The sequence below is a fragment of the Pituophis catenifer genome, unplaced genomic scaffold, assembly GCF_029215685.1.
Source record: "Pituophis catenifer annectens isolate HBS135680 unplaced genomic scaffold, rPitCat1.0.hap2 SCAF_1, whole genome shotgun sequence".
NCBI classification, from domain to species: domain Eukaryota; kingdom Metazoa; phylum Chordata; class Lepidosauria; order Squamata; family Colubridae; genus Pituophis; species Pituophis catenifer.
Window position 1 is genome coordinate 202,552,880 of NW_027256881.1, and position 26,582 is coordinate 202,579,461.

A 26,582-nucleotide genomic window follows, 5' to 3' on the forward strand; every position below is an offset into this window, starting at 1 on the left:
GATTTAGACTTGTCTGCAACTGCATGTAGGCATCGACATACCTATGCTGAGAAGGGGTTGATGAATAAGCATAGGTTGCAGATCAGTGGTGAAATGCTACCGGTTCACACCAGTTTGGACGAATCGGTAGAGATACAAACTACTGGTTCGGGTGAACCAGTAGCAAAAAAAAAGCTACTGGTTCCCCGAACTGGTATTTCCGACGATCAGCTGTGCCGCATGATTTAAAATCGCTAGAAAGCAGGAAATCCTGCTTTTTAGTGAATCTAAATCGTGCAGCACAGCTGATCCCCCTCTTGCTGTTCTACTTACCTTCCCAAGCCACCTTTTGGCATGTACTGTGTATACACATGCACTTAGCACATTTGGTGCGCATGTACACGTGTGTTGGGTGTGCATGCATGTGCAGCACATTTTTGGTGCATGGTGCATATGTGTGCACACTTTTGGTGCGCACTGTGCATGCTTGGTCAGTGAACCGGTGGCAAGCCAGTTCAGATTTCACCACTGTTGCAGATGGTTGCAAACAGGCTGCTGTGCATACCTCCCAAATCTGAACTATGCATTGTGTGGAGACGCAAGTCCTGCATGCTGATTGGTTGATTCAACTTCCTCTTGGGAGGCAGGTGGAAGGCAAGGCACATTCAAACAACATTAACATTTATAGAAGTGCTAATGCAACAGCCATGCAACCATCTCCGAATGATAAGTATATACATGGGGTAACGGAGACGTCTAAACCAAACTTTACTCTGTCCGCACCCTTCCTGTTAAGAGTTATTCATCCCTAATTTAGATATAATATACATGGATCTTAAAATGTTCTTTAAAAAATCCTAGAGTGGGTTGCAAACAGAATCGAAAATATGCTACGGTGTAATTTCTTAACGGTTCAATTGTGTAGAATTCATCAATCTAGTGATGATTAATGGTATTCTGTAGCAAATAAACTCTCTAACTTGAACTCAACTTCCGGTGGCTTCATAGATATATTTATGTAGCTTTCTTGGTAACAAGATGTAAGTGGTTTGCCATTGTCTCCTCAATTTTTTAAAAATTTCTTGGTAGCCTCCCATCCCAATGACTCATGTAGTCTAATCTTAATTAGCTTTTTGGAGATTAGCTAAAGTCTGATAGATGCTGTTAAAGCATCATATAGTGATTTAGACATGAAGTAGTACAATGAATCTCTTAGAATTAAAATTCATTAAAATAATGAATTTTAATATTTGAATCCCGATGCAGAGAACTGTAGTATCTAAAGTTTGCATGTTTGCTATAAGAGAGGCCTGAGACCAGGACTAGCTAGCACCAACTCACTGCTGCAATGGTCATAAGGGAGAGTGCTGATTAGCTGTGCATGTTGCATAAAATCTTATCTGTGTTTGTAGAAAAGGTTAATGACAATACACTTTGTATCATAAGCAATAAACATAGACAAGTTAAATATAAACAGGAAGAACAGTTAGGATAAATATTTATTTCTGGATAACATTTCTTGAGTCATGAAAAAACAATACTCTATTCACATGTACACTTAAAACTTTTTAATAAATTACATCCAAGAAATTAAGCAGTTTGACCTGGAAATGGGAAATCAAAAGTAAATATAGTATTGCCAGTTGCATTTTACTCTCTTATTATGATTTGAAAATGTTGGGATTGATACTTACACAAAAACAGGATATCTATTTTAAAAAAGAGCCCTCCAAAATACTGAACAGCAATACTGCAGAATAATTCAGTCCATGAATTTTTAGTGTCCAGAAAGCTGAGTAAGATTGTTCTGCACATTAGCATTTTTTTTAAAAAAAATACCAGCAGTTTCTCTTCATGGACCACTCTATATTGCATGGCTATTAAGAGACTCACTTGGAATGTTACAAGGGATCATCCAGTTTACAATGACAAAGCATTTTAATCTTATCAGAGTCATACTTTTATCTAAATTTATCCATACATTTTAGTCAATGTGTTGTTGTTTTTTCTTTGAATTTATCATTTGCATAACATGAATCTGAGGAATTTAGACAACACTGAGAGCCTGCTAATACTGGGCATCAAAAATAACTTCAGAAGCAATGCTTTTCATTATGTAAATCTAATTTTGCCTACTTTTGGCACAAAAGCAGCTGGTGTGATACTGTGTTCAAAGCACAAGGCATATGGAATTGGGTAGCCTAGACTCTTACTCTGCTATCACTGAAGAAAGAGTAGCCTGTGCAGATGGATGAGGCCCATTTCTCAAAGCAGCCATTCCCAAGCTCCTGCAGTTGAGCGGATGCTGTGAATCTGACACACACATGGCTCTTAAGGCTACAACTTTCTTGCAAAAGGCAAGAATACATTTTCTTCTAGCTGATGTTAGAAGAGAACATGTCTATGGCAAGGTCTTGGCTCCTTAATCTTGGTTTTCCATCCGCAACATGGAATTAACATCACATATTTCCTACTTGAACACGCAGAAAAAAATCTGAAGCTGGTGGATGCTTTTGACTACAACCGTAGCAGATGTTCTACAGCAAAGGTGGGGAACTATGGCCCCTTTATGACTTGTGGACTTCAACTCCCAGAATTCCTGAGCATGGCCGGTTCAGGAATTCTGGGAGTTGAAGTCCACAAGTCATAAAGGAGCCATAGTTCCCCACCCCTGTTCTATAGGAAAGACCAGAATCTAAATCGCTGCTGCTTGGACCCACTAGGTGGATCTAATGGAGTGGGAGGTTGTACAGAAGGAGGAAGCCTTCTATACACAAACTGTATGCTAAAAGGTTAAGCCATTTCCAAATTGTAAAAAGAACTATGCCTTTTTTTTCTGTCCTGGAAAATCCCTATTCTTTGGTCCTCTGTTCCTGTCAATATGTACTGTATATGCTTTGAAGTTCATGATCCTTTGGAGAGAAACAGGCACAAATGCTTCATCTAAAGATTTCCATTTCTTTCTTGCACAGACTTAATTTCATGTATGGCACCCACTCAAACATTTCAGTTGAGAAATCAGTTCAGCAACTGCAATCTTTCCAGGTCCCTGACTAGCAAACAAGAATCAGGGCTGTTCTTATCATTGATTCTGCCTCCTTATTCTCTTCTAGCAATGCAAGCTCTGCTGCTCGTGGCTGTTACCATACCTGGCAGCAGAGCTCAGCTGAGGATTCTTCTCATATTAGGGGCAACTTGGAACTTGAAAAAGCCTATATGTTGAAATCCCATAGATATATTTTCCTAATTCTTGAAATCACTGGTGAGCTTGTAAGATCTGAACATACATTTGTGCAGAACGGAGACCTGATCAGTAACAGCCATGTCCATAAATGTCAACACTTTTTTTCATATTGGGATTCTGACTTCAAACTTAATTAGCAATGAGAAATAAATGAAATTACAATCAAATCACACCTTGGTCCCATTGGTATATAAAAAAAGTGCATGCTTGAACAATTTGCCTGAAATCAATAGGTTTCAAAAATTTAACTGTGGATGGATTGTTCCTGGAAGCATGCACTTGAGGGAAAATGAGAAGCAATTGCCCTACTGATTACCCTGGATCATTTTTACTGATCATTTCTGTGAAGGATTATAATCCAGAAAGTTAGGAAAAGAAATAAGTATTATTTATCTCCACAATGCAGCTGTTGGACTTACCACTGCAACATTTAGTACAGTACAGTATAAGATACAATAGTAACAGCTTGCATTCACAACAAATATTGTACGGATAGTGCACATCGATGGATGTGGCTTTTTTTCCAAACAAGATGAGAGAATGTTAACTATATTCTATATATCTTTATATATTATATTGTTTTATTTTTCCAGTTATATATAAATTTAAATATTAAATATCCAGTATTAAATCAAGGAAATTGCACAAATATAGGTCTCATCCTGTAAATCACACACACATACATACAATCGTACACCCACGCATACAAGCCATGATTTTAAATTTGGATGTGTGTGTGTGTAACTTCCTTAGAATGTTATGAGTTTGGAGGATTAAAGCACTCATTATTGAAAAATAGCTCTAAAAATGAATTTTTCTTTGTTACTTTTAGATTTCTGAAACTGTTGGCCCCAAACTATACAATTCTTCAGTTGTAGAAATATGGATTCAATATTTGAATCCTTTATTCATCTGAATAAAGATTATTTCCAGTTGGTTTGTTGTTGTTGTTGTTGTTTGTTTTCTTCTGGTATGGAAAAGCTATGAAAATAAGTCACATAGGCAAAGTAGGAAAATATGCCCAACTCTACAGAGAGAGGTTGGAATGGAAACACTGGTTCACATATCCCAAGGGTTTAAACCTTGGAACCCTAAAAAGGTTTCATTGGCTAACCCCATTTTCTGCACTGCTTCGGTCGGAACCGAAGAGCAGACAATGAACTGAAGCACATACTGCACGACTTACATTATACCAGTGCTACTGTGAGATGATGCACAAGATGTACAAGGGGGCAATCAAACCTGGAACATTAATGATTGCGGCACTCCTGCATTTCTCTTGTTGTTGTTTTTTTTAAACAAACACACTGAAGAGCAAGTCACAGACAAGTCTCACGATCCACACCTTTCCCTGAGTCAGCTTTCTTCTCTCGTCGGCCTTCAGTGCTAGTTGGGGAAAAAGAGAGAAAGAAATAAGTTGCACAGTTGTATTCCTACAATGCATCATTTTGGGGACTGAATATATGAAGCGGCTCTCTTCCCCTCCCCCCCCCACCAACCCGGCCCCCATGCTATCAAGCTATGCTCTCATGCTACACTGTTCAGTTTGGGACACAAGAACAGAAATGGGACTGCTCTTTGTAGATTATGATTACAAAGAAAACTGTCAACATCACAGATAAATAAGGAGGAAGCAACAGAGATATTTTTTAAAAAAAACTGACATACAAATCTGCATGCACAAAGACAAAAAAAAAGATACAGTACATTGAATGAGGGTCAAACAGCAATGAAAATGTCTCTTGCAAATAACAACTGACAAGGTATTTTAATTGCAGAAACAAGAGAACATCATCCAATTTATCTGCCTTATTTTTATTATTATTATTATTATTATTATTATTATTATTGTTGTTGTTGTTGTTGTTGTTGTTGTTGTTGTTTATTGTCATGACTTGTTTGACAGAAAGATGGGATAAAAAGTGTCAATCAGTCAATATGTACATGTGCAATAATGCTTTTTATCTTTCAGTAATGTTGTTTCAATGCAACATCAAGGGAAAAAAGACATACTGTTGGGAGGGGGGAAATAAGAAAAAATAGATGTGCAATGTTTACAACATAATAGGAAGCTTTACTTGAAAGCTTATTCATTCTGTATTTGCACAATAAATTTTATAATTCAAACCTACTGTTAGGATATTGAATTTAATAGCTGTAACAGTAAAGTGTACAATAGGCCAGAACACATAGTTGTAGTTGATTAGTTAGAGAGTGTTGACTCATGCATGAGGCAATCTGCGCTATGATTGGTTGCTGTCAGTATAAGGATGAGTTTCACTTTTCCCCCGCCTTTTTTCTTTTGTGTATTCTGTGTACTGTTTTAGATTTACCTCATGACATGCCCATGATCCTGACTATCTTGGAAGATGAAATTTTGGTTCCCATTTCCTCTCATACCTTCTCAAACAGATTTTTTCCAAAAAATTTCCCAGATACATTTATTTCCCTGTTGTTTTGTCATGCCCTCTTATTAACTTTCCTTTTGTTTTGAGGAATGATTACAGTATTTTCCCAATAAACTGCAAAACCTTATCAACCATATTTTAACATTTTCTCCAATTAGATCACCCACTTCTGCAACTTTACCAGTTTTCAACATTCTCACCACATAGAAGGCTACCTTTTCTTTACTTTCTACTTGGTATTTCTTCTGTCTTAGAATTTGTTTCAATTGCACTCTTCAGCATATTGTTATCCTTCACATACAAATCTCTAAAACACTCATTCCACCACTGCTTCATTTCTGTGTAATCACAAATTATTTTATCATTTTTAATTCCATTCATTCTGCAGCATGTCCTTTTCATTGCAGTTTCCAAAAAGTTTTCTATTTGCATCGAAGTTGAACTTCCTTTGGTTTTTTTTACTTTTCATCATCACTTGCTTTCTTTGATACTGTTTTTCTCTAATAGACCTTGTCTAATATTTTTCACTCATCCTTAGTTTCAGAAGTAATTGTTCTCTTATGTTCACTTCTTCTTATCCATGGCAACTTCTACTTCATTCCCCCTTCAATACTGTTTTTCATGCTACCCATTCCAGTCACTTCAATAACACTCAATAACATAATTCTGTTCACTTTGTTCCAAGTATCTTCCATATCCTTTTCCTTACATCCACATTCCATTCATTTTGTTGTGATATTTATCTAATATTTTTTCCACACAGGATTTGTACTTTCTTTTTCTAAAATTATTCTACTTTCATTCACTCTTCTGTGAATTTCTTTCATTTCTCCCTTTGTGTCTATGTCCAGTCTTGGTCCAATCAATGGTTCGTCCCATCTTTAAAATATTTCATCATCATTTTATTCTTCACAAATTATCTCAACATTTCATCATAAACTATCAAATAAATTAGCTGTTTATATCTACTTTCATCCTTTTGTTGCATGAATTCATGAATAGACTAAAACTTAAACTACATATTCAAAAACAGATCTTTTTCTACACAGATACTTGAAAAATAGTCATCATTTTTATTCTATTTGTATTCAAATGGTGCAATTATTTTTTCTGCATTACCTTGCCTTGTCTCCAACCATCCATGTGGTTTATGTCACTTAACAGAATAATTCTGCTCCCCTTCATCACATCTGTTGCATAATTTCCACCAAATCAGAACTCAAGTCAGTCAATTACCATAATTTCCTGGCACGTAATATGCACTTACATAATCCTAAACAACTTCACAGCAACCAAATGACACTAATCCATGCTTACTGATATAAAATTTATCCCTTTCATTCATAATTAAACTACAGCTTCATTTTTGTGCATGTATTCATCAACTCCATTCTCCGACATTAGACCATATTTATTTATTTATTTATTTATTTATTTATTTATTTATTTATTTATTTATTTATTTATTTATTTATTTTTGTTCCACTTTATTCCTATTTTCCATTCTTTCTCTTCATATCTATTATTTTTATTTCATTACATTCAGTCATGAATTTCATTACATTCATTACATTCATTCATGTCATTTGCTATTACATTGTATGTAGCTGTTTTCCATTTGCTAGGGTTAGCATTACAAGGGCCGCTAAATATTGGCTTCTACTGCCTATCATAGTTTTGATCATATGAAGCTTTCACATGATGCATTTTCATAAGATGAGACTGTATGGATTGTTACCAGCCTTAGCTGTACTTGTGCCACAAATATTGCTCCCTGCTAATAGTAAGGGCAGTAATGTAGAATTCTGGCACATTTTGGTCGGTATATTACTGGCACAACCAAGGCCCAGTTTCACCTCTAGGAACTAGATATTGCAATCAAACATACTGATCCCACATTCTAACAACCAGGCCCTTTCAGAATCTAGAGCTCCTTGAAAAGACTTGCTGTTCTGTTATACTTTTGTTATTCTTGGTGTACTTTCTAACTTTACAATTTCTTGTCAGCACAGGCTCTTCTCTTGTTGCTGAAGCTTACAGAATAACAGAGGTCTCCTAGTCCAACCTCCTGCTGAAGCAGGAGACCCTACCCGTGATGGCGAACCTATGGCACGCATGCCACGGAGCCATATCTTCGGGCACGCGAGCCGTTGCCCTAGCTCAGCTCCAGGGCACATATGCGCGCTGGCCAGCTGATTTTTTGGCTAGCCCCGCCCACACCTCTCCTCCCAGGAGTCTCCATGCGGCCCATTTTGGATGCCAGGTAAGTACAGGTCTCACGCGGAGGCTCTGGGAGGTCATGCGTGGGAAGCGCAGGCGGGGTCGCACATGCATGCAGGGGGCGGGGCATGGGAGGGCATTGAATTATGGGTGTGGGCACCTGCACGCACAACCCCCCCCCACGCTCCCCCACTCTTTTGGCAAAAAGGTTAGCCATCACTGCCCTGTACCATTTCAGACAAATGGTTGCCCAATCTCTTCTTAATAAAATCCAGTGTTGAAGCATTCACAACTTCTGGAGGCAAGTTGTTCCACTGATTAATTGTTCTGTCAGGAAATTTCTCCTAAGCTATTAAAAATGCACCTTTCAGGGAGACATTTGGGAGCTAATTATTGTTTAGTCAAGTGCCAAGCTTCCCAAGGAATCTTTAAAATGTTACCCTAACTGATACATTCAGAAGCCAGGAAAATGGCAGGATGGAACAGTAGTTTGAATTTTACCTCCCACTTTGGCAAAGTATGGTGGTGGCATTCTCCATCAAGGATCAAAATGGCACAAAAGTTAGTTGGGTGTGATTCTATCTTTCATCCAAGGTAGACTTGGACCACAGCCACTCGCCCAGAGTCAGGATGGGCATCTGTTGGGGATTGGAGGCTATTTTTCAGCCTATTTTCCAGAGAGGTGCAACAGGCCATGTTGACATGAAAGCATTGGGTGGGAGATGAATATTTTTTGGGGTTTATTTTATGTTTATGAATGGGGATGGTGAAGGGAGGAAATGAAAGCAGTACGGCTCCCAGAGACGCCTGCTTCTCTTCCCATTCTTAATTTTGGGGAGAAAAAGAAACATGACTGCTCAAATACATTCTTTCCTTCATGGGAAAAAAACAACAACACCAGTGACCATGCTGATTGCAGGACGAGGCTGATCCTGGTTTGAAATTATGCTGTTGCAGCATCTCACCCAATGGAATGTATGAATTAATCTCCACCATGGACAGATCGTCTTGTTTATGCTGCTGAGGGAGAGGGAGACCATGGCAAAAGCAGCATGCTATTTTGGGGTGACAAAATTTTTTATTTATTTATTTATTTATTTGTCAAACATATATAAGATAACAGGTAAAAGTATAAACTTAATTTGAATACACGAAAAGAGTAAGAGTAAAAAGGAATATTAGGACAGGGACGGTAGGCATGCTGGTGCACTTATGCACGCCCCTTACAGAAAGACGTGAGGTCAACGGTGGACAGTTTAAGGTTAAAGTTTTGGGGGTTTGGGGAAGAAGTATACCAAGATTCAAGCTGACATCTTTCATTCCTGCTACTTTATTAAAGTGAAGGATTGTGGCTAAAACCAGTATCTCTTCCAAGTTTCATGTGTCAGTGTTATGCATGATATTTGGTAAAATGAAGCTGGATGCATCCACACAGTTTTCCAAATGTGCTTTTCGTCTCCTTTTGAAATGCATTTTGTCTCCCCAAAATGTATATGCAGTATGTTTGTGAAAATATCAAAAGATACCACACAGTAACAATCAAGACAAAGGTTTGGGAAAGGATCTTACCTTTGGGAAATCAGCTTCTAGAGTTTAGGAAGGGGAGCTTATGGTAGGAATGTGATAATGGAACAACCAAGTAGAAAATCATGTTAATTCAGAAGGAATAGTAACTGAGGGAACAGTAGTTAAACAAGACTTCACTTACCTCAACACTCTATACAGAGATTATCACACAAATAAACCCGCCTTTTACGCAGAGGCCTAGCAGCCTTGGAAGATGGAAAAAGTGAGAGAGGGCTCCTTATGCCCATACCCTCTATGCTCTGACTACTCAGAAGTAAGCTACTTCAAGTCATCTTCTTATGGGAAGAGCCCTTTTCAATTGTTACTTATATGCATGTTACATTTTCATTTATGATATTTTATTCAGATAGGAAAGTCCACCTGCTTTAGCTCTTTTCTTTCTGCCATTCGGGGGTAGCAATTCTATTAGGTTCTCACTCTGGAGCACAGTCTACTTTAAAGAAATAGTGCCATTACTTGCAGTGGTGGGATCCTGCTGGTTTAACAACCGGTTCAGTGATTGTGCGCTTTGCACACGCGTGTGCACAGTTTTACAAAAACGTACCTTCCGTGTTACTGCTGGGGAGTAACACAACTGAGGCGCGGCAATCCGCTCTGCCGCGCGAATCAGCTGAGAAGATATAGGTCAGTAAAGCGCAGGGGCGGGCAGGCAGGCCCACCTGATCATTGGAGCGAACCAGTTCGTTCCCAGCTGATCATCGGAGCTACCAGTTCGCCTGAACCTGTCTGAACCGGTAGAATCCCACCCCTGATTACTTCTCTCCCTCCACTCCCTTCCCTCCTGCTGTCCTCTGTGTTGTATCTATTAGATTATAAACCTGAAGGCAGAAACAATGCCTGCTGCTCTTCCCAATCAGATTACACCAGAAAATAGATCAATTCTGGTTGATATGAGAAAGTTTATATCGTCCAGAATCTCTGTAGCACTAGTAATTCAGCTCAGTTTTAAAAGAGGTGATGACAGGAGGGACTGAGCAGACCCATCATAAGGAATCCTTTAGCATTATTAGCACACATCTCTTGTGCTAGTTTTAAGAGTCTATAAAGGTTGCACAATGCCTGCTGCTGTACTATAATTATATTGAGAGAAACAAGCTCTTTTTGTGAGACAAGAGCAACAGGAAAGAAGAAGGGACAGAATGGAGAATGCATCTGAGAAGTGTGCTAAGCCTTCTGTTGTGTAGTTTTACAAAGAAAGGGGGGTACAGATGATATACAGATTATATCCCACCTCTAGTATAATAATTTCCCATATGGAGGACTCTGTATGTATGAGGCATGAAAATCTGTGTCTGTGTCAGGGGATTAGATTGATCCCCAGGGTGATTCTAGCTAGCTAGCCCGATTCTCTTGAAGATTTACGCTAGTCCAAAAAGACTAGCAGGATTGTGTGGTTGGCACACAAGCTGTGCTGTACAGAGACTTCTGTGCCAGGGATCCTACATGTGTTCTTCAATATGATTGCTTCTGAGAAGATCCCTGTCTCAATCCAGTGAGCTCCAGTGCAAATAACCACTTGGACTCAAGAGAGGAGAATGGGGTGGAAATATTTCCCTGATCTTCTTCTAGTTTATTCCTCTAGTATTCTGGAGGAAAGCAAGGTTAGCCAGTATGATCCCTGAATAGAAGCACTTTTTCAAAGGGGCAAAGATGCATTACAATATTTTGTTCTAGGCTCCATTTCTACATCTTAGAAAATTCTCTTGGAGTTCTCCTAGTTTTGGGGAAGAAAGGAACATTTAGCACTTAGACTTATATACCGCTTCATAGTGCTTTACAACCTTCTGTAAGCGGTTTACAGATCAGCCTATTGCCCCCAACAATTTGGGTCCTCATTTTACCGACCTCGGAAGGATGGAAGGCTGAGTCAACCTTGAGCCTGGTGAGATTCGATCTGCCAAACTGCTGGCAGCCGGTGATCAGCAGAAGTAGCCTGCAGTACTGCACTCTAACCACTGCGCCACCGTGGCTCTTATTTCCCAAGTTATACACCCCAAGGCCTGTAAAACAACTGTGGCAGTTATTGATGTCAAGATGTTGCCAAACTAGAGTTTGCAGGATCCCTTGTCACTGGCCACCTTGACTAAGGTTACTTGAAGGTTGTTGGTCAGCAATGTCTGAAAGGTCAAAAGGTCACCTCCGCTATTATAGAAGCTGTATGTTGATGCAATAGCTTAGTTTGTACATATCTAGGGTGCACTTTTATAGACTCTTCCTTCAGATTGACACTACATTGTTCATACTTTGGGGATTCCCCTCCCAAAATCAATTGAATGCATCCATAATCACATTATGTAAATCTAAGTAATAAATGTATGGTGCCTTTACTTTGCTAAGCAAAGCAAATACTTGATCCTCGGCTAACATGAATTATGAAATAAAGGGTATAATGGAACCTGTTCAGCTCAGTATACTGATTCAGTCACCAACCCCCCTTTAAAAATTGTATAAAATAAAAATATTTTAAAAACCTTTTAGCAGGAAAGCTGGACTCCTTGTCCTTGGCATTTTCTGATGGTATCAACATTGTCTTCCATACAGCTGTTTTTGCCATCTCATCAGAAATATTTATTACAGATGGGTCATCTCTAGAATAAAATCGGCACGCTCAGAGTCACAATCAAACTATGAATGTTACCATTTAGTGCAGCCAGAGGGGAAGTGTGACAGTCTGTTTTAAGGTATTCATTCAAATTACCTGCTAGAACTGTGTGCAACTTTCAGTGGGCAATTTATTTCAAAGGAGATTCAGTCAAAGCACTCTTCAAGGTGAAACGTTCAATCAAATGAATTAAATTATTTGCCCTCCAATCAGTTTGGAGTGAATCAATTACAAACTGAGGATGTAATGGATTTCCTGGCTGAGTTAAGAAAGTGGCAACAGCATTCAATGATTACTTCTCACCCTATTGGTGCCACCTTCATTCAAACACCTATTTTCCTGGACCCCGTACCATTTTCCTGGTTACCATGTGGGTTCAGGAAAAGGTGGTTACTTTCAGGAGTCACCAACAGTGATGTGTGCATACATCACCTCCGAATTTCCTTTCCCACTTCAGATTAGAGTGACTGTATACCATTGGGAAGAGCTACCCCCTCAGTGACAAAGGATCTACTTTTCACACGGCAAAAGCCCCAGCTTGATCCCTGGCACCTCCAGGGCCTTCTGGCTCAGAGTCACCAGCCAGAAGCCCCTGGAGCAATAATGACTATGAGCAATAATGAAGTAGAAAGAGCCCAGCTCTGGAATTAAGGCAACTTCCTTATTGGGCTAGAAATGATCCAGCTTTACCATATATAGACCAATAGGCACTTTTAAAGGTTTAGCTCCAAATAAGAGCCAAACCAGAAATGAATTGGGAGATGTATAATTAATCTCTACTTTTTAATTTTGTACCAAGGTTATCATCATCGTAATCAAAGGAGATACAAAGGTTTTCTTCTAGCATGGAATGAAAGCAGTGGGTTGTTTTTTTTTTCCCAATAGAAATAACAGAATTTGGTTTGAATCCTGCTGGATAAAAAAGGGGAAATATTTTTTATAGCTTTAATGGTGGTTTAACTGGAAAAGGGGGATGGGGTAAATAGTTAAATACGCTCATCCTCAACCTAGTTATGAAACAATGGCATTGCATCTCTTTTGGTTCTGAAGCATCAAGAGAAGCCAAGATTCATTTCCTCACCAACAGGGAACACAATTAGTTCTGAGTAGTTTACCTGCAGTGTCCTTCAAGTGGCAACTGGACTGTTCCTTCCTCTTCCATTGCTAACATACTTTGTTCCTCCTAAGACCAAAAAAATGGAGAGGTTGACCAACAAATTATTGCAGCAATATTGCAATTTTCAGATCCAATCCCTTCCCCTTAAAAAGAGCATAATTTCTTCACTTCTTTTCCATCCAAATGCTTTTTTAAAAAAATTGTTCTGAGAAAATCAAATGTCGTTTCAGTGATTTTTCTCATTCATAAATCCTCTTAGAAATTGTAAGTGCCAGAAGTTCGGCATTTGCTCTCCCCTGCCAATTTTGCTGCACAAATCTGGATTAGAAAGTGAGAAATGAAAATAAAAATTATGAAATTAGATAGAGATAGATAGAGATAGATAGATAAATAGATAGATAGATAGATAGATAGATAGATAGATAGATAGATAGATAGATTGATAGACATAGATAGATGATAGACAGACAGATGATATAGAGAGATGCAGAGATAGATATAGATAGAAGATACTGTAGATAGTCCATTTGCAGTACTTCTCTCGTTTTGTGGGTAATTTCTATTCATTTCAACAGAAATAGCACAATTGCATTTTGGGAACATTCTATATCTTCTTTCATTTCATGGTATTCTTCTCCTCCTTCAAGCAGTCCAGCTCAGCCAAACAGTATTCCCTTGCCCTGATTTTGTCCATTGGCAGGAAGCTTAAACCAATTATGGAATCTTTGGTGCTTGGTTGTTTCCTTGCAGACATTTCATTATCAATTTAAGTAACATCATCAGTCTGCAAGCAAGAAAGCAACCAAGCTCAGAAAGCACCAAGGATCCTAAATTCAATCCTGAGCTACAAATATTCTCTTAAACCTTATTAAGGTTAAGGAATATTAACAAATATTCTCATAAGCCTTATTGGAGACCTGGGGTTTGAAACTCAGTCATCTGGCATTAATCTTATAATCTTAAGTGAAAAGCGGGCAACAAATAACCCTAATAGCAACTGCATTCAAATAAAATTTGGTGTCTCTGCTAGATTGTTTCCATTCAAAAATCAACTATTTTTAAATTATTTTTAGGCTTTTTAAAACTCAATCTGTTGGACAAGTAGGCAGTAGAGGTATTATTAGCGCAAAGGTCATACTTGATAAAAGAAATACATAGTAAAACTTTTGGTTTGTCAACTACTATTATTCCCCATGGTTTGGAATTGTTACTTCTATAGATGCAGCCTAAAATTGCATTTGCCTTTAAAAAAACAAGTTTATTCATAAACATAGCCATGTTTTCCCGAAAATAAGACCCTGTCTTATATTTTTTTTGAACCCCGAGATAAGCGCTTGGGCTTATTTTTGGGAAGGTCTTATTATTTTGGGGTGCGTGGAGCAAGATGGGGCTCCTCTTGTTGTCTTACATAATTTCCAGCTCTGCGTTTAAATATTTTCAGGGAGGGCTTATTTTTGGGGGGAGGCTTATTTTAGCGCATGCGCTCAAAAGCCCGATTGGGCTTATTATCAGGGGATGTCTTATTTTCGGGGAAACAGGGTAGAACTGTGTGGTAAGGCAATAACAGAAAGCGGCATTTAAATGTGATCAAGGTATAAAAATGCCCATACAGATTCGTAACAACAAATCTATTCTAAGCACCTCTTTGTACGTAATGATGACATATATATTGTGTGGCCAGAGGGAGAATTTTTTTGGGGGGGTGGAACAAATGCATTTAAATGACTGCATCAACATCAACAATACAAGTTAGTTAGTTTCCCACTTACTTCAATGGGAGTTAAATAAAACTAACCGCCAATTCATTATGAAGAGGAACCATTGAGATAAAAGGGTTTTCTTTTATTGGATGTATGTCTGCATCAAATTTAATTTCAATTAGGAATATCAGATTAATCCATAACATAGTAAGTGGCTGAGAATAAATATTGTTTTCCACCTTGATGTTTAATGGTTACTATTGATGGAAATTTACTGTTATATTGAAGATCAAGCCACAAAATGAAAAATCTTGATCCAGTCAAATCAGACTTTTAAAAACATCTTGTCAACTTCATTTCTATCTGTATGGGGAACAGATTTCTATTTTTAAAGCCAGCATAATGGTGCCTTTCCAATTAAATTCCAGAGGCTCCATGTCAAAAATTGTTACTTCTAGTTAATTTTGTCATTTCTAAGCTTCACAGCTTCCCAGGATTTTGACAGCTGAGCAGGTTTAATAATAGCCTCAAATATTTAGTAATGCCATAACATGTAAAAATAGGGGCTCAGAAAATATAGCAATTGAAAAGAAAAAACACACTTATTCCTGTTTTCCTTTCTGCCACCATTCATATTTCTAAAAAGAAAGTGCAACATACAAATCAGACCAAAACAAATGCATCCCTGGACAATCCAAAGAAATATCTTGTCTACATTTGACACTTCCTATTGTAGGAGACAGAACATATCACTGCAGCTGGGCTTGGGTGCATGATTCAATTATTTATCCACAGAAAAGTTGGCTAAAAGAAATCTGAAAGCAGGAAAATTGCTACCTATTGATACATGTTTACACTAGGTCTACCACTTCTGAGCTGCAGAAATCTGGATAAGCAGTAGATGGCAGCAAAGAGAATAATCAAGAAGCCATAGGGATTTTTGCAGCCAACATCTGGTCATTCTAACTCATGCTGACTTTCCTATTTCTTATGCCCAAACCTGCACTATTTCAGAGAATTACTGAGCATAGACAGATCACTGACATCTTAATGATTCCTAGGAATAACTTAACTTTGGGTGGATAGTAATTATTTCATTTAACACTTCATATTTAAATCAGCGCTTTGGCTACTCCATGTGGAAATACACTTCCTATTTGCATGAAAAACGTACCAAGAGGCCCTATCAACCAAGCCAAAAACTTATGTTAAAAAATGACATACAAATCCCTTCTTAGTGAATTGGCCGCCTTTATCTGCAGAGCCACCCGTTAGATTTGCTGCTTCAAAATAGAATTTTAGTAAGCTTAGTTAATAATATTGGAGAAGGAACAAAGAGAGAAAGTCAAAGAAAAGACACCGTAAGCATACCTCTTTTTCAGCATCTTCAAGTTTTTTTTTCTTGCTCTCTGGCATCAAATCATCCAGCCAGCTTAACTCACGTTTGGTGAAAAAGAAGTCCATGAGTTTTCTGACAAACACCAATGCCAAGACCTAATCCAAATATTTATACTATGGTAAGATTATTGACAGGCACAGATGACATATTTCTTCTTAGAAGGAAAAAGTCAAAGTCTACAGTTCTAAAATTATTTTTGCAAAATTCCCTCAAGCAACACTAATAATTACTGCTATATGCATGTAAGTAATTTATCTGAGTTATAGGATGAAGTGGGTATGATCTGTAAGAGAAATGTTATCTTTTCACTATGAATTTTTTTTTAGTAATAATCACATCCATACTCAAAGCGACTACTGTCCCTTAAAGACAACACTGAATCTTATACAAATTCAGAAATAATGGATTCATACCATCATCGGAAATACAATGGCAGCTTTTGAAACTTTAATAACCCATAGTAACACAAGACAGCTCAGCTGGATTACTGTGAAGAGATGGACTTTTCGAAGGGGAACATGTCTTAGGTAGATGAAGTCTGGCTGGTGTTTGGCAGGCATCCAGAATAACTTGATTCTGTCAAAAAGCTAACAAAGAACAAACTAATTGTTTATATTTAGGAAAAGACATTACTTTAGAGATAGTCAAATGAAATGTTTAGGGTTAGGTTATAACAAAGGCTTGTCCATTGTCTACCTCTGCTTATGAATTTGCGTGCCTATGGTTCACAATTTCTGAATTAATATAATTCAGAAAAGTTTTTAGAATTGTCTGTATATGTGAGAAGTTCTTTAGCAGATCCAGAGTGAGATTGAAATAGTTCAGAAATAATCCACCTTGAGCCATGGTGATACAATGGTTAGAATGCAGTATTGCAGGCTAATTCTGCCCATTTCCAGCAGTTTGATTCTCACCAGGCTCAAGGTTGACTCAGCCTTCCATCCTTTCGAGGTTGATAAAATGAGGACTCAGATTGTTGGGGGCAATAGGCTGACTCTGTAAACGGCTCAGAGTGCTCTAAAGCACTAGGAAGCAGTATATAAGTTTAAGTGCTATTGCTTCTGCTTGTGATCTGCATCTAAATTCCATTCTTTCAATACACACATGAAATTTTAAATAACAAATAAAACATACATATATATAAAACAGCCATCCTCCAACCCTTTCCTCCCAGAGGCGGTCAAATTAAACTACCATCATTCTCCAGCTAGCATCACCTTTGACTCTTCACTGGGGATAATGGGAAGTTCAAATCTAACATATCCAAAGGACTCCAAGTTGGGGAAACCTGTTTGAAATCCATGAATGCAGACAAACATAGCAAAATGTTCAGCTTCAACCAAAACAATACAAGAACACACAATAGATACCAACTCATGGTAAACTGATCCAAACTAGACTGCAGAAAATAATACAGTAACAGAGTGGTCAATGCCTGGAATGCACTACCTGACTCTGTAGTTTCTTCCCCAAATCCCAAAACTTTAACCTTAGACTGTCTACTGTAGACCTCACCCCATTCCTTAGAGGTCTGTAAGGGGTGTGCATAAGCGCACCAATGTGCCTACCGTCCCTGTCCTAATCTTCCCTTTTATTCGTATCCATTTCATGCATTTACAATTATGTTTACACTTGTATCTTTCATAAAATACATGCTTGATTAAATAAATAAATAAATGAATGAATAAATAAATAAATAAATGAATAAATTAAAAAAAAATAATAATAATAATTTGGCAGCAGCCATTCCAGCCATTTCTGGAACTCAGGGATGGAGCAGACAGAATTTTTTCTCACCGACGATTGAAAAATTGACTGATTCACCTGAAAGAGAGGAAGTGGCCATTTTCAAACCTGTTCTCTCCCCTTCCTCATGTGTGGGCACGGACGCGCACACACACGCACACACACACACACACACACACACACACACACAAACACACATTTATAGTAAAAATATATCAGAATGATATATAATGGGATACTGTAGTAAATTTATTTCTTTTACTGAAATTTCATTTTATATCTTTGGTGGTATTCTTTGTTGTCAATATATAGATCTTGTCTTTTCACTTACAAATAAATAGTCTCCATTTTAACTACCTACGAGGATTTTTTTCCCTACAGATATGCAACTTCCATCGTGCCTTTCCCTTGACCCCACTATATTCGCATTAATAACAAGCAAAAAAATTCTTGGCTTCTCTGAAAGAATCCAATAAACAGGGAATGTTGACAACCCAACATCTCATAGTGGATGTCGGATGAAAGATACTATTTGTCAATACAGCTGAAATGTCCTTACTAGCTATTGTGCGTCTAAGTTTCCTAACCAGGAAACACACGGTGAAATGTGGTGGGAAAGGAAACAGGATCTTAGGCCCAGGAATATGTCAGATGCAAGCTATAATTCTGGCAGTCTAGAGTTATGACTCAGAGTTTTGCTACCAATGCTGAAGTTTAGCCACCTCTTTTTATGTAGGTTGCACTTTTTTCACATTTGTGTCCAATTTAATAATGCATAGCAAGCAATAATAACTTGGCTGTGTTGACCACGGCAACAAAAGAGACGGGAACATAAAATATTTCACATCCTCTGCTTTACCTGAATTCCTTTGAGAGAAGAGGCACCCATGTAAAGAAATACACCGTAAAGTACTGGCATGGGAATAAACTGCAAAGAGTAGAAGGAAAATGTATATCGTTTCAGTAAATTGATAGTGACAGGAGGCATGAAAAAATGAAGAACCTGGTAATTTATTTATTCATGTATTTTTCCATCAAGAACTCACACAAGAGCAGACTGAAGGTGACACTGTCCACCTTTATGGATGATGTTTCATTGCTGTAACGTCAGCCTGCAAGGTTCATATGGGGAGCTATGTTCTATTGGGTTTTTTTGACTTAACTTAATGAGTGAACTCAGAAATTGTGGGTTACAATGTATGGCTTTAGCAGGTCACCATAATTTGTTCAATAAACCACGGTTAAAATATTATGGGAGCCCAGCCACTGGAGTTGAGCAGCAAATAAATGTAAATAAATACATACATAAATAAATAAATACATAAAATGTTTTTCCAAAATCTCTGACCGTCACCCTGCTTCAAATTCAGTCTTTTTCACAGAAAGAAAATTTTCTCTTGAAATTCTATCATGCCTAACAAGGTTTTTTGACTCAAATATAATAGATTTTTTAAAATGAGCTGCTGGTCAGCTGTTAGAAGAGGGGAAAAAAGCTTATCTTAACAATCCTCTGAATTTGGCCATATCTTTTTTGTTAATTTATTTAAATATTTATTAAAAATTTATTAAGGAGCCCTGGTAGCGCAGCAGACTAAAGCACTGTTATTAACATCAGCTGCCTGCAATTACTGCAAGTTCAAATCTCACCAGGCTCAAGGTTGACTCAGCCTTCCATCCTTTCTAAGGTAGGTAAAATGAGGACCCAGATTGTGGGGGCAATAAGCTGACTTTGTATAAAATATACAAAAGTATGAAGGCTATCGCTTAACGCATGGTAAGCCGCCTTGAGTCTCCGGAGAAGGGCGGCATATAAATCAAATTAAAAAATAAATGAAATGCTAATTATTATCTCATTATTGAAATGTTAAAGATTCTATATGGCATAGGGAACTTGAGTTAACCATTACTAGAATTATTCAAATTATTACTGAATGGTTATTATTCATATTGAATTAGATTATAAAGATATGATACCGGTTATATCTTTCTAGTCAAATATTTAGTCTATGAAGCTCAGGTCTATCTGGATGGACAGCAGTTCTCCAGGATCTCATCCAGCTACCTTTCTAATATTTTGCAACCTAAAATCCTTTGTTTAAAATAGAAATACCCAACATTTGTACCCATGGACGTCCAGGTCCAAAACATATGCTTTATTGTGAAATGGACAAAAAAGTGCATAACAAAAGTATCATTTGTTTATAGGACCCAAGTGTTCCAAATTGACATCAGATATACATAACGTGCAATTCATTTTTAGTTTGGTTTTGTGAAGTGTTTACTTACTTTAAGCACTCTGGTTAAAAAAACTGAGCAGCCCATAAGGACAAATATCATGAGCCCAGTGACCCTTTGCTCGCGAATGCCAAGAAATTTGGGCTGCTCTCCTGGAGCTGAACATTCGGATTCCAACTTTAAGCTATTCACGTGAGAGATGGACAGAACAGTGGCAGCCACAAACCAAGGCAGGCCCATGATCGAACACACGCCAAGCATGAGGGCTACCATCAGCAAATCCAAGTGATAGCCACAGCCTTTCTGTTAAAACAGAGGTGACAACAGACAAAGCTAGAAGGATAGGAGCCAACATCTATTTAGAATATGAACCAATAGTTGCACTTAATAAATGTTTACATGCCAGTAAGTGAAAAGTACATGAAATTGTATTAAGGTTTCTCCTGTTTTTTCTCTTATAGTGTATCAACTTTTCTCAATCTAATATCTTTTGTCCTAGATAGGATTCCGAGAGCTGTAGTCCAATACATCTAGAAGGCACCGGATGGGAAATATTCGCAGTCATACACAAGAACAGATGTATCTTCAGTTTCTTCTATACATTCTTTGTCCAGGTGAGAAACCACAGCCCAATGCTTGATAGATTATCCTATTTCAAGGGTGTTATTTTATTCCCATTTCTCCTAATCTAATAACCTTAGATTAAAACTTTCAACACTCTAGACCAGGGATGTCAAACTGTCGGTCTGTGGGCCAGATGAGTCACACCCACCCCAGCTCCACGAATGGGAAAAACTTCATGAAACATCACATGATGGCAACGTGATGGCGTGAGTTTGACACCCGTGCTCTAGATGCTAGCCAAGTTAGGGTATGGATGACAAAAATTGTAACCCAAATGATCCAGGAGACATTAATTTTGATGGGATTGTTTTACAGGATCACTGTTATTTATTTCTTCATATTCTGGTCTATAATGCAATTCAAAACAACGTCAGAGTCCACTAAGTACGTTGGAAGCAGTTTTAAATTACATCTTCATATCGGATGTATAGAATTATTGCCTAAACGGTCCACTAGATAATATTTATGGAATAGCATCTATGCTGAAGCAGGTTTGCCTATTCATGCTAACAAAAAAACCCACAGTTTGTGACATGCATTAACCCCCTTTTGCATCAAGAAATATATTCCCCTCTCTACCGACAATCTGTAGTGAAAGATACGAATGCCTATTTTTAAATGCTGTCAGATAGATACCGTATTTTTCGGACTATAAGATGCTCCAGACTATAAGATGCACATTAGCTTTAGAGGAGGAAAACAAGAAAAAAAATCTGCCTCTGCCTCTGCCTCTGCTGACCGTTCACTGTGTCCCATTCACCACAGCTGCTACCTATTCGCCGCCGCAGCAGCCTGTTCACTGCCATGGCCCATTCACCTCCACCCGTTTGCTGGCAATTGCCACAAACGGGCCACGGCAGCGATAGGCAGCGGCAGCAATCCCTGTCATCTAGAACAGCTGATCGGTGCCACACCAACCCTCTTCCCCCCCCACCGCAATATTCACTCTATAAGACGCACAGACATTTCCACCCACTTTGGGGGGGGGATGCCTCCTATAGTCTGAAAAATATGGTAATTTGCATTTAAAAATATGCAGAGAGCCTGGAATCATAAAGTAAAAGGTTAAAATAACTTCGGTGGAGTTACTTTCTTACCTTTAGCTTATGTTCTTTCCTGTTTATAATAACAGCTGTAATTTGTTGGTCCATAAATATCAGAATGGTACAAAGAAGAGCCGGAATTAAAGCAGCTAGGACTGTCCACCAAGGATTGGGACCCAAGGGTGAGACAATCCAGCCACGGTCATCCCTAGTAGGCTAAAAGAATTCAAGCACATTTCAGACAGTTGAAACGTATTAAATCAGAACATCATTTGCCCTCTAAGAAAGGGCAAAATATACTATGTGTTATAAAATCAAAATGTTTTACATTAGGTTCAGACCATTATAATAGCACTGGTGATGGTTCCGAATTTTAAAATAATAATCCTTGCAAATTTCAAATGTCCACAGTGCTTGTTCTTAAAGTAAGTGTTAAGGAACATATTTTTAAAAATCTATACAGGACTCCACAGTTAATACTGCAAGATCTTTAGGGATTTAACATGAATATTGGAGCGGGGCAAGGAAGTCCTTACTAAGCTTAATTAAGCAAAGCAATCTGTATTTCATTTACCCTTTGAGTTTATTCTTAAATTCCTCCATTAAAAATGTACTATACAAACTTCATATCCCTGATATTTCAATGAACCCTAGCATGAAATAGCTATAGGATGCATTGGTTGAAACCAATGCCACATTTTTGTGAGGTCTAGCATAACTTGATAAGGAATTACCTTAAAAACATTTGGAACTTGAAGTTTTGGTGATGGGATCCCAAGGAAATAGTCAACTATCACCATAGATAGGATGGTGAGAAAGACAGCAAAGTCACTTATCACAGACCGTACCTGTAAATATTAAGCCAATCATCACTGAGAATGCAAAGAGTTTTCATAGATGAGCAGGAAGAAAAAGCAATTATTTGGAGGGCTGTTGAAGATTTCAACAACCTTAGAGAGTAAATGCTTCAAACCAGGGGTCACCAACCTTTCGGACCTCAGGACCATTAAATTCATAATTTTAAATCCTGCAGATCACTAATATGAATTTTTTAAAAAGATAAATAGTATTTAGTGCAAAATAAAAATGCAAATAATTTTTCTGCAGACCTCCAAAATTTTCTCGCGGACCACCAGTTAGTGACCACTGCTTCAAACTACCTGTGAAGCACCTTTGTTGTTCTTTAAAGTCTTCTTTGAGAACCTAAAAAATGTACAGTTGCTTTCATAATTACTCAACACAAACCTCTCTCTCTCTCTCTCTCTCACACACACACACACACACACACTCTTTATCTGTCTGGAGGGCAGCAGTTTGGGAAGGCTGGCTAAGTACCCTTTGAAATACTTGAAGATTGAATTGTGAGAAAGCAGCAATGGTAGATTTGGTATAATGCTGGCTACAAAGCAATCCATAACTCTACAGGCTATCAAAAAGTTAGCACCAAACCACAGGATGGAGAAGCGTTTGAGTTTTGGCTTCAGGAACAAATTTGCCTAAAGCTGCCTTGTTGTATTAAGAGATGTTATCCCTAAGGAGGACATGACACTTAGAGCATACTACATACAGATAGCCCTTGACTTAGGATGGACTCTCCAGGCATAGTTCCGAAGTTCTGATGACCGCTGCCCTCTGCGGTTATGTAACTGCATTTTGGGTACTCAGCAACTGACTTGCATTTCAAGCCATTTGCACACAACCACATTTTACATTTTTGCTGAAAACTGACACTTACTTCTAGTTTTCAGCAAAACCTGGTCATAGCGAATAACTAATTTGTTTAATGACCACAGCATTGGATCAACAACCAACCTGCCTTCCATTGAGGAATTGTATACTGCAAGAGTCATAAAGAGGGCTATGAAAATATTTACAGACCCCTCACATTCTGGACATAAACTGTTTCAACTCCTACCCTCAAAACGATGCTATAGAGCACGGCACACCAGAACAACTAAACACAAGAACAGGTTTTTTCCCGAACGCCATCACTCTGCTAAACAAATAATTCCCTCAACACTGTCAACCTATTTACTAAATCTGCACTACTATTAATCTTCTCATCGTTCCCATCACCCATCTCCTTCCACTTACAACTGTATGACTGTAACTTTGTTGCTTATATCCTTACAATTTATATTGATATTGTTTCCTGATTGCTTATTTGTACCCTATGACTATCATTAAGTGTTGTACCTTATGATTCTTGATGAACGTATCTTTTCTTTTATGTACACTGAGAGCGTATGCACCAAGACACATTTGGCCAATAAAAAATTCTATTCTATTCTATTCTATTCTATTCTATTCTATTCTATTCTATTCTATTCTATTCTATTCTATTCTATTCTATTCTATTCTATTCTATTCTACAATAGTAAAATTGGGTTATTTGCATGACTGTGGGGCATTGCAAAGTCAAAGACTATCTGTACATTTAAATTTTAAAATTCCTGATTTATTTATTTTGCTGAAAGTTAATTCCTGCCAAATTTGGAACAAGAAGAAAAGTTAAAACATACTTTCTCTCGTCTCCATTGCTATTCTCAGATATCAATGCCCCAAAGGTATTAAACGTCTTTAAAATGCTGTCCCGCACTGCAGAACCAAGATGAGTTAGGGGTAACCGTGTCTTGCATCAGGTGCTTGCAATATTTCTTTCATGATTTGATTTTTAAAAAAATTACCTTGGTTGGGAAGTATCGGCTAGTCTTGAACTGCTTCAGTGTGGACGACAGTATGACTGTAGAAAAGAATAAGATGACTGACCAGAAGAGGACATCTGGAACGTAAGGCTCATGATGGCCACAGGCTTGTCCAACAAACATCCCTTTCCAGTTCTTGCATTCCTAGAGGAGAAAGTAAAGGCACTGTTTCTGTTTGCTAACTGAGGCATGCTATAAAGCAGAGGTGAGGAACTATGGCCCCTTTATGACTTCTGGACTTCAACTTCCAGAATTCCTGAGATCAGCATAGTTGGTTCAGGAATTCTGGGAGTTGAAGTCCACAAGACATAAAAGGGGCATAGTTCCCCACCCCTCTTATAAAGAAACCAAAGACAGAACTTTACACTCCATGATCATTAATACTCTTTCTTGCATTGAAGGCTATTGTAGACATTTTTTAAAACCCCATCCATAGTTTACATTGTATATTTAAATATCTTGCGCATGTTTGAAAAAAAAAATATGCATATTATGTACAGAAACTCTAATCTGGGAGTCTAGAATTGGATCTTGTATTGATAGTCCAATTGGTAGCATACTAAATTCGGCTGCTAAAGAAGTTAGAAAAAGTATTACGCCTTTTTATCCCTGCTGTCTGGAAATACTGGAGGAAGATTAAAATGTACATAATCATCAGCGCACTGATAATGCCACCTAGCAGTGGTGAAATCCAATTTTTTTTACTACTGGTTCTGTGGGTGTGGCTTGGTAGGCGTGGCAGGGGAAGGATACTGCAAAATCTCCATTCCCACCCCACTCAGGGGAAAGATATTGCAAAATCTCCATTCCCACCCCACTCTGGGGCCAGCCAGAGGTGGTATTTGCTGGTTCGTCAAACTACTCAAAATTTCTGCTACCGGTTCTCTGAACTGCTCAAAATTTCCACTACCGGTTCTCCAGAACCTGTCAGAATCTGCTGGATTTCACCCCTGCTACGTAGTTTGGTAAAGAAACATCTGCAAGAAAAACACTAAACTCGTAGAGCGGCAAGGACCCCACAGATTAAATAGCATCATTTTCCCTTGCTAATTCTGACTTGCAAGCACTGAAAGGGGTTGCTTTTCACCCTTCACAGTACTGAGCCATGAATAAAAAGTGATTTCAATGGCAGCATGCTAGATGCTACGTGTTCCGTTCAAATTTGCTGGTGCTTTCTTAGTACTTCTGAACCAGCAGCTTGGACTAGCTTGGGCACTTGCTTCCTGGAATCCTAAAGCTGAGTTTAACAGCCAGAAATTAGAGGCATAATTATATCTTTCCTTATTAGCTTTCCCTTTGTTTCTCCCTTCTTTGGCCCTTATATTCTGACTCAATTAAAACATACACAAAACCAGTCAAAACTTTAAATCAGCTTCAGACAGTCATTTCAAAACAACTAGTTGACTCAAAACCATAATGGATTAACTGTGGTTTAATTTAACTGGGAGACAGTGAGGATCAAAGGGATGTCCAGGCCTGGTTAATATCATGTTTCATACCACCTATTGATTATAGTTACATGAGAAATGTTACTGGAAGTTTATGAGGTCTATTCTAATCTGGCACTTCACCACTTTTTGTTAGTAATCATTATTTTACATTTTTGGTAGCAATAAGTGTTTTTCCGGTGGGACCGGTCTATCAGGGCAACCTGGTCTACCCAAATATGGGACGGAGCAGTGGTGGGATTTAACAACCGGTTTGTTGTTAATTTAACAACCGGTTCTCTGCCCTAATGATTTCTTCCAACAACCAGTTCACCAAACTGCTCAGAAAGTTAACAACCGGTTCTCCCGAAATGGTGCAAACTGGCTGAATCCCACCAATGGGACGGAGCATACTGCTTCTACTTTTGCCTTTCAGCCCCAATCCAGGAGCCTTTGCAGGCAGTCGCTTCCGTGACAAACTATTTTGTGTTAAATTTAAATTTACCGACAAAGAAATAAAGGTAGCAATGTTTTTTGTTCTTTTTG

At 38.1% G+C, this 26,582-nt stretch overlaps 1 protein-coding gene across 4 annotated transcripts in view; it reads right to left on the minus strand.

The window, feature by feature from the left end:
* Positions 1-4,542: 4,542 nt before the first annotated feature.
* The window catches only part of SLC4A10 (solute carrier family 4 member 10), a 59,611-nt gene continuing 37,571 nt past the window's right edge, over positions 4,543-26,582 (minus strand). For all 4 annotated transcript variants that reach the window (XM_070956974.1, XM_070956972.1, XM_070956973.1 and 1 more), the window contains 10 exons: positions 24,592-24,753; positions 22,639-22,752; positions 21,959-22,120; positions 20,289-20,540; positions 18,862-18,930; positions 16,670-16,843; positions 16,229-16,351; positions 13,156-13,223; positions 11,910-12,026; positions 4,543-4,609 (listed from right to left, as the gene is read on the minus strand). In XM_070956974.1, coding sequence (XP_070813075.1) covers positions 4,543-4,609; positions 11,910-12,026; positions 13,156-13,223; positions 16,229-16,351; positions 16,670-16,843; positions 18,862-18,930; positions 20,289-20,540; positions 21,959-22,120; positions 22,639-22,752; positions 24,592-24,753 — 1,308 coding nt within the window. The remainder of the gene's footprint in view (positions 4,610-11,909; positions 12,027-13,155; positions 13,224-16,228; positions 16,352-16,669; positions 16,844-18,861; positions 18,931-20,288; positions 20,541-21,958; positions 22,121-22,638; positions 22,753-24,591; positions 24,754-26,582) is intronic.